Source organism: Trichomycterus rosablanca, chromosome 6 (genome assembly GCF_030014385.1).
Source record: "Trichomycterus rosablanca isolate fTriRos1 chromosome 6, fTriRos1.hap1, whole genome shotgun sequence".
Lineage (NCBI taxonomy): Eukaryota > Metazoa > Chordata > Actinopteri > Siluriformes > Trichomycteridae > Trichomycterus > Trichomycterus rosablanca.
In genome coordinates, this window is record NC_085993.1 from 33,517,150 (window position 1) to 33,528,787 (window position 11,638).

Consider the following 11,638-nt stretch of genomic DNA (forward strand, 5'->3'; position numbering starts at 1 on the left):
CCAATTATTATTTAAAATCCTCAATTATTGCCCCAGCTGGTGGGAAAAAACATTATGCCGCTGTTTTATGCACCTGATGGCAATGGTTGTGGCTGACACATCTGAACTTAATAATTAGAATGTCCACATACTTTTAACAATGTTATGCATCTCCTTAAACTAATAACTCATAGAGAGCAAAGGGCATTTGGATATTTTGTGTCACTACTATTTTATGATACTTTGTAAGTGAGCATTAATATCTCATTATTTATCATAAATCATTGAAATGTTTTGCAGAAAAGCGTTGTGATGTTCTGCCATTGTACTGTCTATCCTGGCAGCATAATCTCCTCTTTAATGGAATGAACAGATAAGTAGGACATGTTCACTGGGAAAGTGTTTAATAAATAAGTGCACATTCATGGTTCCTATATTTCAGCCACAGAGTAAATCCAGGAATAACTTTGGGTGGTCCACCTAAAGATAACTTTATTTGGGACACTCCTTAACCAGGAAATGAATAGTGATGGGCCAGTGACCGCATATGATGATCTACGTGAAGGACTGTTAGCATACCTCACCCTCTTTCATCCCCACCTTAGAGATCTGTCAAAGAGGACATTCAGCCAAAATGGGTAGGTTCTATTTGTAGTTATTTTCAGAACAGCTTCAGGAGAGCACTAATAAAGAGAATTATGTGCCATTAGAGCTTTTCCTTATAACTGCGTTGGTTGGTCTGGATCTCCTCCAATTTGAACATGCCATATCTCTATAATCTCTAAAACTAAATACAGCTATAAACAACAAACGCAACCTAAAGTTTCCCTGTTATTTATTTTTCCTTTTTTTCGTTTGGTTGTACTAAATTAAGCTATTTGTTCCACCCTCCAAAATACACATGCCTATTTACCAACCTTATCGTCATAACTACCTGAGTAACACTCTGACCTCTGGGATGTTCCAGACATAGTCCACAATGAACCAGTGTAAACTCTGCTTGTTTTCCAACAGACAGCACTTTGTGAAAATGCATTTAAAGACTCAGATATTTTGCTAAATGTTCCTCAAACAGAGTCTGGCTTTACTTTTCCCCACCCAGTAGTGAAATTACAGGCAGACATTGCGCATGATGTCATACGTGAGCCACTTCTTCCATAAATAGGCCATATTTGCTCTTTTGCGAATGCAGCGTTGTTTTAAATGGCCACCACTAGCAGCGGGCATATAATGTAGTAGTATTTCTACATTTTTAAGTCTATAATTACTTACCAGTGCAATCCTATATAATATAGTTTACAATGCCTTATAATTTTCTTTCTGCATATTTTGTAAAAATAAACCAGCCCTGAACAGTTAGTGATATACAGTTAAGGTCAAAAGTTACAGGACATGTATGTAAAAAGAGTCAAATGGGACATGAATCTATTCTGTAACTGTTCACTTTCTGTAACTAGTTGGATTACAATCTTTTATAAAGCATTTATGAATTTTCTTTTTTATAACTTAATTTGGGTTTTTCTTAGAATATAAATGCAGCAAGTTCAATTATTTATTTGGTGATGGAAAAGTTGTACATTTCCAATCAAATTTCATATATCATATATATTTAAAATACAGGAGAACCTGTGGGTGTATTGTGAAAGGCTTTCCTTAGTCCTCAGACTTGTGGTGAAAAGACTGGAGATATTTTTACTTCAAGCAAAACCAAAAGACCAGATGTTACAGATCATACAAATGGACATGTGTTTAATCCATGGATGCTTTATCAGAACATGAGAGGGTTGTTAGTCTCTACTTAATACAATGTGGTGTGCTTACTGGTACATTATCCAACAAGTACTGAATGTTGCTGTTGTTGGTCTATATAACTAATACTTTCATAAATATTGTAACAACCAATGTTTTAAGCCACAAATCAGATTGGCTGAATGCCATATGACTGAAAATAATATGTTTTGTGTTCAGCCCAATTAATTAACAGCATTCCACAATAAGCAGGAGAACTGGTAACAGTTGAGGGATACATGAGTAAGGAGGATCCACCAAAGGATCAGACCTTACAAACATTGATTGGTCATGGCAAATAATTTCCCCATCTACCATTGATAATATTGTGAAAAAATTCAGAGAATATTAAGAGATCCTAAGAGAGGGCTCGTATCAAATGGTCCGAAAGAACCATGGAAAAATGTGCTGTGGTCAAATAAATTTTTTTTTAAACAGATGTCGAGTTTTCTGCACCAAAGATAAAAAGGGGCATCCAGACAGACTGCTAGCAAACATTTGTCATGGTATAGGGGTGCATCAGTGCCCATGACATAAGTGGCATATATGTGTGAAGGTGTCATTGATGCTGAGGCATATATTGGGATTTTAGAGAGATACATGTTCCATCAAGGTGATGTCTATTCTCATGTGTCCTGTCCTGTAAAAAGATACACAAAAAGACAGTCAGAAGATCATGCCCTGATATAAAAAAATATTTAGTCGCTGTTGCTGTATCCACGTAACAGAAGTGTTAATAGAAGGGCAGCAAATAGAAAACTAGGGCTCTTCATTTTGAATGTAAGTAAGTAAATTAATAAATAAATATATGCTAAAAATCTGACTTTTGCAAAAAGACCACCTAGATGTTTAACAATACTTCTAGACTGATGCTCTTTTGGATGCACATAGTGCCATGAAATAGCATGCAATTATTACATTTCAAAATGACTTATTGCTAAAATACTGACACTACAGTACAATACAAGATTTCACACAGTATTAGCGTGTAATGCACTGTGAACAATGTACAGAAAAGAAAACAAAAACAAGTTGTATTACTAGCTCAAGGAGAGCATGTGTTTTTATTTACTATTATTGTTATTATAATGCCATTCTTGAGCAATAAAAGCACAACTGTAAGTAATTACATGGGTTTTACAAACTTTCAAACTGTAGTTGTGATGTGTTTTTGTATCAGGCCATCTAACATGATGCTAAAGTTAACATAGTCAAGCAGGAAAGAAAAGCACACTGACAAAGGACACCTATATCATCTTACAGTTCCCTGTTCATTATTTATTACCTGTGTGGCTGAGTGGCCATGGTGCATCTCTCTCCTGTCATTCTGCTTTCTGGAAGTAACCATGTTGCCTAGATAGACTCCATCACAAACCATAACATTTAAACAGGGACTTGTGTTACACTGATTCAACATGTTATTTAAGGAATAAGTTTTTATCATGTTTGCAGCAGCTACTAAGAACTTTGTGAAGCAGGTGGGGGACACAGGGCGGTTGATTCCTGTTCCAAGCCTCAGCGAGGCAGACCGGTATCAACCCCTTAGCCTGGTGACCAGAAAAAGGAGAAGACATTTTTGGAAGAAAACCAAGTATGCTTCGACCCCATTCTCACTGAAAGACATACTCGTAGGAGAAAAGGAGATTACTGCAGGTACGATATTAACAACTTTTATTTATTTTATTCAACTACACCATTTAAGTGGAAGAAAGGGGTTACATAAACATGTAAGGAACATTTAGGTAGCAGTCTTGGGATTTTAGTGATTTCTGCAACTGTTATTTTTCTGTGATTACAGCACAGTATTGTTCAAAAAAATGCTCATATGTATGTGTTCTCTCATAAATATATTGTGGGTTTTATAAGAGTACATTTATATCACAAAAACAGGTCTGTCATAAATTAGAAGCTGGTTGATACTGTTAACATTCAGGCAACCTTTAAAAGCTTTAGACCTGTTTTAGTGGTTCTTGAAGTAAACTGAAATTTCCCCATGTTACCATAAGCTTAGCTTATGTGACAGTTCAGGTTATTTTGCTGATCTTGGGAGGAGACCACGATTCCATGTACTTTGCATTGACACTAGACCTATGTACCGTGGGTGTATTACATTGTACTTTTTTTTTTAATGTTTAATGTTTTTTTATGATAATTCAGCAAAAATATAAAGTTTTCCATGCAATTAAATGTACAGTATAGACAATTTATGTAGTGACATATGACATATGTGGTATGTTCACACTGCAAAATGTGAAGATGTTTAAGGGGTTAAATACAGGTATGGCACCAAATGCAAACTAAATTCTTTTTATTGTGATTTTATTAAACAAGGTCCTTTGCGGCCTCCAGAGTTTAAATAAACTAAAATAAACAAAAGTGTAAAATCGCTAAAAGTAAAGGTGCTCAGATGGCAATAAAATATGCTACGCTAGCCCACCAGTGCTGAACTCTCAAGCACAAAGAATCGGATGTCAGCTGTGTTGTCAGCCTACACAAACACATGATTGGCTGTGTAAAGAAGTACAATGACTGAACAGGGTTTCCTCATGGCTGCTGCAATTATGGCCTCTGTGGGCTGATCGATGGCATCTGCATGATGAGATGGGGATGGTGGAGATTGGTGCGTGACTCTGTGTGCCCATAACGGATCGCCATATGAAAAGATGTGATCAGGGCTGTGCACATGTCGGAGGGGGCAAGCAGAGACGAATTATGATCGGGTGATTGGATACAACTAGATTGGCAGGAGAATTTAAAAAAGAAAAAGAAAATTTAAAGTAGATCCACCCATAGTAACTCAAGAGAGTCAGGCATTAAAGGTAAACAGGCTTTTTCTATATTAGCAACCAAGAGGTGGAATGAACTTCCCCTTACTGTTCGAACAGCTGAGTATATTGCTGTTTTTAAGAAACAACTAAGACCTCCATCACCTCTTTACTAGGCACTTAAATGAACCAAACATGTGGCTGTAACTTTAACTGACAGTTAAAGCAGGTAGTTTACTGTCTTTCACCCAATTGGACCCACAGCAACCCAGACCAGGTGGTTAAACAGTCAATGAATGAATGAATGAAACTGTTTTTAACTTTATTTGATCATATTCTTCACATCTTTCCACTTATTATAGGACAATTATTATTATAAGAACAATAAAATACTGACCAAAAATTCATTTTGAGTTCTGGTGTTTCAGCAACACCCATTACTAGCAGGTATATAAAATCAAACAAAAGCCTGTTCAAGCCTGACTGTGCCCCTGTGCACAATGTGAGCTTCATAAAGACAAGTTTGGTGCGAAGCAACTCCTGTGGCACACACAAATCCCTGACCTTAACCTCAATGAATCTCCTGTGGGATAAACTGGAAGGTTGATTACAAGCAAGGTCTTTTCATCCAGCATCACTGCCTGACCTCACCAACGCTCTTTTGAATTAATGGGCTCAAATTTCCACTGACACATTCCAAAGTCCTGTGGAAAGCCTTCTCAGAAAAGTCAAGGCTATTTAGGTCACAAGAATAGTAGGATTACTACATATTACTGGCCATTTTGAATGGTACGTCCAATAAACTATAATAAAGAGTCAGGTGTCCACATATTTTGGCTATATAGTGTAAGTAAAAAGCTGACAAATGCATTAGTACATTATTACAACATGCACACTGATTATGTGAGACTTGTAACTCAAAGTATATATCTGTATTGTAGGAGTGTCTTCTTACCAGCTTCTCAACTATGAAGACAAGTCAGATGTGTCTCTGACTGGACGCCTGGGCAACCATCTCATTCATGAAGTGGGCGTAAACATCAGTGGTTCAGACTCTGTGGCGGTCAAAGCTTCTTTTGGTGTTGTAACTAAACATGAGGTGGAGGTTCCTACTTTACTACGAGAGCTGAACTCAAGGTATTGAATCTGCAAAAATATAAGTTACATCTCAGATGTAAGAAAATGTTATTCTGATGAATTTATTGTCTTATTTATTTTGAGTTTTTACTTTCATAGAAAGTTGGGTCTACACTTAGGGCCTAATTCATTAAATACCATGGATGTATAACCATTGCCCATTTTATCAAGTACCACTGCCATGTATACTTATGTACAATTAATACTACCAGGCCACTATTATGCCATACATTGCTGTGCTAAAATGAGGTTAAATGAGGGGCACACAGCTACATATTCTGAAGTCCTGATTTAATTTGGAGTTTTACTTGTACACCCTGTGACTGTGTGGGTTTTATCCAGGTATTTCCACCCAAAACAGGTTAATAATTAATTGACTGCTCCAAATTACCCCTATGTGAGTGAGCGAGTAAGTTAGAGAGTAAATGTTTAGTTTTGCAATTAACCGGTGCCCTGTCCAGCATGTATTCCTGCTCTACACCCAGTGTTTCCAGATGGTGATTGACCTACCATAAACACATCAAACCATGTCGTTATAAACCTAATTAAGTTTGTATAGCTGTTAGTAATGGGTGGAGCTGAAACACCTGAATTGAATAATTAGGGGTGTCCACATACTTTTGTCTATATAGTGCGTGTATACATACACATATACCTAATAACATATCGAGAATAATTATTTAATAAGTATGATTATCGTTTTGATTTCTCTTTGTATTTTCTTAATGCCATATCTTCTCTTTTTAGAAAAGTTGACCTGGATCACTGTCTGGTCCGCCAGTCAAGGGAAAGTGGACGAACTGTGCTTTGTGTTGTCATGGAAAGTATTCGTACCACACGCCAGTGTTCGCTCACCGTACATGCTGGTGTGCGTGGGACTACTATGAGGGTAAACACAAACATCTGCTAATACATAGAGTTAGGTACTCATGTATGCTATCATACAAGACCACTCACATACATCTCTCCTGTAGTTTCAGATAGACAATGGTCATAATCCTAAAGGCCGTGACAAATCCATCGTTATTCCAGCTCACACTACCATAGCCTTTAGCATATTCGAGCTTTACGTGCGACTTGATGGACGTCTAGGTAAGTTGCAAAGGTGGCAATCTTAACACATGCTTTCTTCCAAATTAAAGTATATATAATTACTAGCCACTTTATTAGGAACATCATACTTATACTGTGTAGGACCTTGTGCTCTCAGAACAATTCCAATCTTGCCATTAATTTAAAGTTTTGGGCCATTTCAACATAATTGCATCACGTAATTGCTACAGATTGGCCAGCGGCACACTCTGCTGAAAAAGAAATGTTGCATAATGTATTTTTCTTTTTTGATGGAGGGTAGTTTATTTTTTGTACCATACCACAGTGAAGACATGTATTATTTGATCAGTTAATTAAACTGTTTCTAGGTTTAAAATAGTAGATAAATGTGAGTGTGTTGCCAGGAAACAATTTTTTCTACTGACTACATTTTAAAATAAAATAAAAAAAATCTCACACTCATTACCCCTCCCCTTTTTAAAATGTATTTTGGAGGACATTTTTATAATATACACTGATCAACCATAACATTAAAACCACATCTTTGTTTCTACACTCACTTTCCATTTTATCAGCTCCACCTACCATATAGAAACACTTTGTAGTACTACAATTACTGACTGTAGTCCATCTGTTTCTCTGCATGCTTTGTTAGCCCCCTTTCATGCTGTTCTTTAATGGTCAGGACTCTCCCAGGATCACTACAGAGTAGGTATTATTTAGGTGGTGGATCATTCTAAGCACTGCAGTGACACTTACATGGTGGTGGTGTAGAAGTGTGTCTTGTGCTGGTATGAGTGAATAAGACACAGCAGCGCTGATGGAGTTTTTAAACACCTCACTGTCACTGCTGGACTGAGAATAGTCCACCAACCAAAAATATCCAGCCAACAGTGCCCTGTGGGCAGCGTCCTGTGACCACTAATGAAGGTCTAGAAGATGACCAACTCAAACAGCAGCAATAGATGAGCGATCGTCTCTGACTTTACATCTACAAGGTGGACCAACTAGGTAGGAGTGTCTAATAGAGTGGACAGTGAGTGGACATGGTATTTAAAAACTCCAGCAGCGCTGCTGTGTTTGATCCACTCATACCTGCACAACACACACCAACACACCACCACCATGTCAGTGTCACTGCAGTGCTGAGAATCATCCACCACCCAAATAATACCTGCTCTGTGGTGGTCCTGTGGGGGTCCTGACCATTGAAGAACAGGGTGAAAGGAGGCTAAAAAAAGTATGTAAGAAATAGACAGATTACAGTCAGTAATTGTAGAACTACATGGTTACTATATGGTAAGTAAATCAAATCTGGATTTGATTTTACACCAAAACGAATAATTTGGTCTGACAAATGCTTCTCTCAACATTTGTAAGGCATAATCTACTTTGAAGCTGAATCTTTACAAAATAATGTACACAAATAATAAGTCTACAGTAAACAAAAAAAAGCATAGGATGCACATCCATGTTTTGAATGACACAGGTTGACAACTCTTGTTTTAATAGCATTCAAAGCAGGTGGCACATGATGAATATTAATGTGGCCCTGCATGTATCAACACCTCCCCTTACTTTTTTTATCTTCTGTCCAGATATTTGTGTAGCACCAGCATCAGTGGGAGGTTTCGAGAGGGAACAGATCCGTGAGCAACTTGGTGGATTTGTTGGCAGGTTTTCAGTAGGCAGACTGCGCAGGTTTCTGTCAGGGATTATTTATGGGAACCCCTTCAGAGCAGGTAAAATGACAGCATCCTATTACAGCTAATGACAGATGATACGTCTGCATTTCTGTCATGATGAACTCTGTCTTCAATTATAGTGCTGAGGTTAAATGCAGTCTGAGGATATTTAAATGAAAAATAGTTTTGGTGATGAACAGTTTTACAGACCGTGCGATGAAAAAATATTTTAAACTAAAATATTTTAAATCATTAGATAAAGATGGCAGCTGCTCGTCATTCAGTCTGAGAGAGCTTGAGAGGATCTGAATAATGAATAATGCGATATCCTTTCCAAACATAGGTGTGAAAAGCTTGAATTGAAAATTTGCAGCTGTAATGACTGCGAAAAGGGCTTCTACAAGTTATTGAATAATTGGATTTTTTTTAAAATAAAAAACAACCCTATAAAAGTTTTACTTTGTCATTGTGGATTATTACGTGTAGAAACATGGGTAAAAAATGCAAATATTTAATCTATTTGAAATCAAATCCACAACACAAAGTGTGTAATAATTCAAGGGGTCCTAATACTTTTTGAATCCACTGTATGTAACAACTGTTCTTCAGAGAAACTTAAGGCAATTTAATCAAGTTTTTAAATTATTATTATTAATACTGTATAATGATTATAAAATGTAATTTATAGGGTCACATTTCTCACTCTCTACAGATGACAGAACGTTTGAGGAGCTCACTCACTCGGACATGTATATGGACGACGTAGCAGATTACTATGAAAAAGCAGCCAGCATGACTGACTTGTCTATGTCTTACCTACGTGAGGACAAGCACACTCGAGTTAACCTGCTAAACCACAACATCCCTAAAGGCCTATGCTCTCTCTGCAGCATGAGCCACCAGCGCCGGGAGACTGTCTACGGCTGCCTCGAGTGCTCCTCTGGTGGGCAGAAGTATGTACGGTTACACGCTGTGCCATGCTTTGATCTGTGGCACAAAAACATACGGTAAGGAGTTGATGGCAATAGTCCCGGTGCTAATTGACTGGCTTTTGGATACTGGAAAAGCTTAATCAGGGACTGTAGGAGCTGTGGAGATCATTTAAATGACTAGGATGGGTTGGAACCAGACCTTATGTTTCTTGGATGCTGGTGGTATTAATGGCCTTAGTCTCAGGTTTGTTTGTTTAACCCTAGGATTTTAACTTCATGTTTTACACTTTAGTTACATTCATGACAGAAACGGTAGTTACTCATTACACACGATTCATAAGTTCACAAGGTTAAATCGAACACAGTCATGGACAATTTTGTATCTCCAATTCACTTCACTTGCATGTTTTTGGACTGTGGGAGGAAACCGGAGCTCCTAGAGTAAACCCACGCGGACACGGGGAGAACATGCAAACTCCACACAGAAAGGACCCGGACCGCCCCACCTGGGGATCGAACCCAGGACCTTGTTCCTGTGAGGCGACAGTGCTACCCACTTAGCCACCGTGCCGCCCTAGTCTCAGGTTAATAAAATAAAAAATGACAGTGTGAAATGGAACTACACATTTTTAATTATATTATTTATTTCTTGGACACTTCAGGGTAAGCTTGTTTATTTTGGACTGGAAATCGTTGGTCACAGAAATGGACATGCTTTTTATTTTACTATTTTAGCCACACACATAGCCAAGGGATGCATAAAAACAATCACACAGCCATGAAATATCAATGGACAATCATTAAGCCAGCAGGTCCTCTTACACTCACATATTCACCAGTTGCTACATCCCCATCATACAAAGCAACCTGAATAATTAGGGTATACTAGTAAATTAACTAGTGGGTCATGTAAGGAAGAGCAGAAAGAAGTTGTCCTATTTTAGGTAAGAACTAGGCCATGTTTTTGTTTTCATGAGTAATGCAGCCCAGCATGATGAAGATAATGCAGTAAAAACCTACTTACCCAGGTTAGCATCTTACATTGGCCACCTCCACTGACCAAAATGTCTTTGTGTTATAATTACTGTAGTGGATTGGCTTTATCATTTTTTGTCATTTTTGAAACACTAATAAAAGCAATTGGCCAGTGGGTTGTAAAAGTATCTTTCTTCTGCAACAGGCTTTAGGTGTAGCGTGTAGTGTTGCTAGTACACAGTTTCAGGGTCCTATGGACCTGGGTTAAAATGTTACATCCGGTCTTTGTGAAGTTTTACGTTCTCCTTGCATTTGCATGAGTATACTTCTACCTTTTAAAAAATGCAATTAGGTGGACTGACTGATGTAAACTGGATTTGTTAGACCAATCAACCTTCTATTGCACTGAGGTCCAATGCTGATACCTGCTTGCTCATTGTAGTTTTTTATAGTGGACAGGAATTTGCAATTGGCACTTTTGACTGGCCCATGACCACACATTTGCATATGCAGAAGAATTTGAGACACTGTGTGTTGACAGACTCACCTCATCACCAGTATTAAAATTATCTGCAGTTTAAGTCACATTAGCTCTTCTGTTGGTTCATCACAGACACCATAACTCTCAGGTCCGTTTGCATTACATAGTCTTGGCTGAGCAACAGTTGTTGTGAATTGTCCCTCCTTGGACCACTGTCAGTTGGTACTAACCATGGTGTCTTTACACATCCCTTGCTGTTTTGGAAATACTTCAAACCAGTCATCTGGCTCTAATTTGGCCCTTATTAATGTCAGTTAGACCTTTATGTCACTATATATGATGCACTAACATGTGTAGTACAAGTAAATACCATCAGCCCAACATTTAATACAATTCACTACGCAATCAAAAATATTCACCCCCCCCCAGAAAATTAGGTATTATAGCTCTACATTTTACTTCACATTAAGTTTTTTAGTTAATCAATGCAGCAAAGAACTAAATGAATGATGTATGTTAGTAGCACCATATTTTGTTAAAACTGCCATGTCACTACTATTCAAAAACTACATAGTATTGTGACCTACTTCTAGTCTGTATAGGCTAACAAGATTAAACCATTGGAAACTCAATAACGTCCCTTATTTGCCTCAGCTGTGATGTGTTATATAAACGCAACCCAAAGATTCAGGTGTTCAAGGTGTGTTGCAACCATGGTGGAAACTAAAGAACTGCACAAAACCCTAATGAATTCCATTGCACCAAGATGGCAGTGTTGACTGTAAGACCAAGGCATCCCAAGTACACTTTCAAGTAAACCAAAGCTTGGCTAAGGAATCAGTC

General features: G+C 37.8%; 1 protein-coding gene across 3 annotated transcripts; it reads left to right on the plus strand.

The window, feature by feature from the left end:
* Positions 1-3,209: 3,209 nt before the first annotated feature.
* On the plus strand, positions 3,210-9,418 carry pjvk (pejvakin). Of its 3 annotated transcripts, XM_062996866.1 has the most exons (7): positions 3,210-3,420; positions 5,474-5,669; positions 6,417-6,558; positions 6,644-6,761; positions 8,321-8,383; positions 9,042-9,068; positions 9,111-9,418. In XM_062996866.1, the coding sequence occupies exons 1-7, from the start codon at positions 3,210-3,212 to the stop codon at positions 9,416-9,418; spliced, it is 1,065 nt and encodes a 354-aa protein (XP_062852936.1). The 3 variants fall into 3 exon arrangements, with proteins under 3 accessions (XP_062852936.1, XP_062852935.1, XP_062852937.1); XM_062996865.1 differs by lacking the exon at positions 9,042-9,068 and having other exon boundaries at positions 8,321-8,464; positions 9,120-9,418; XM_062996867.1 differs by lacking the exons at positions 8,321-8,383; positions 9,042-9,068 and having other exon boundaries at positions 9,120-9,418.
* The last annotated feature ends 2,220 nt before the right edge of the window (positions 9,419-11,638 follow it).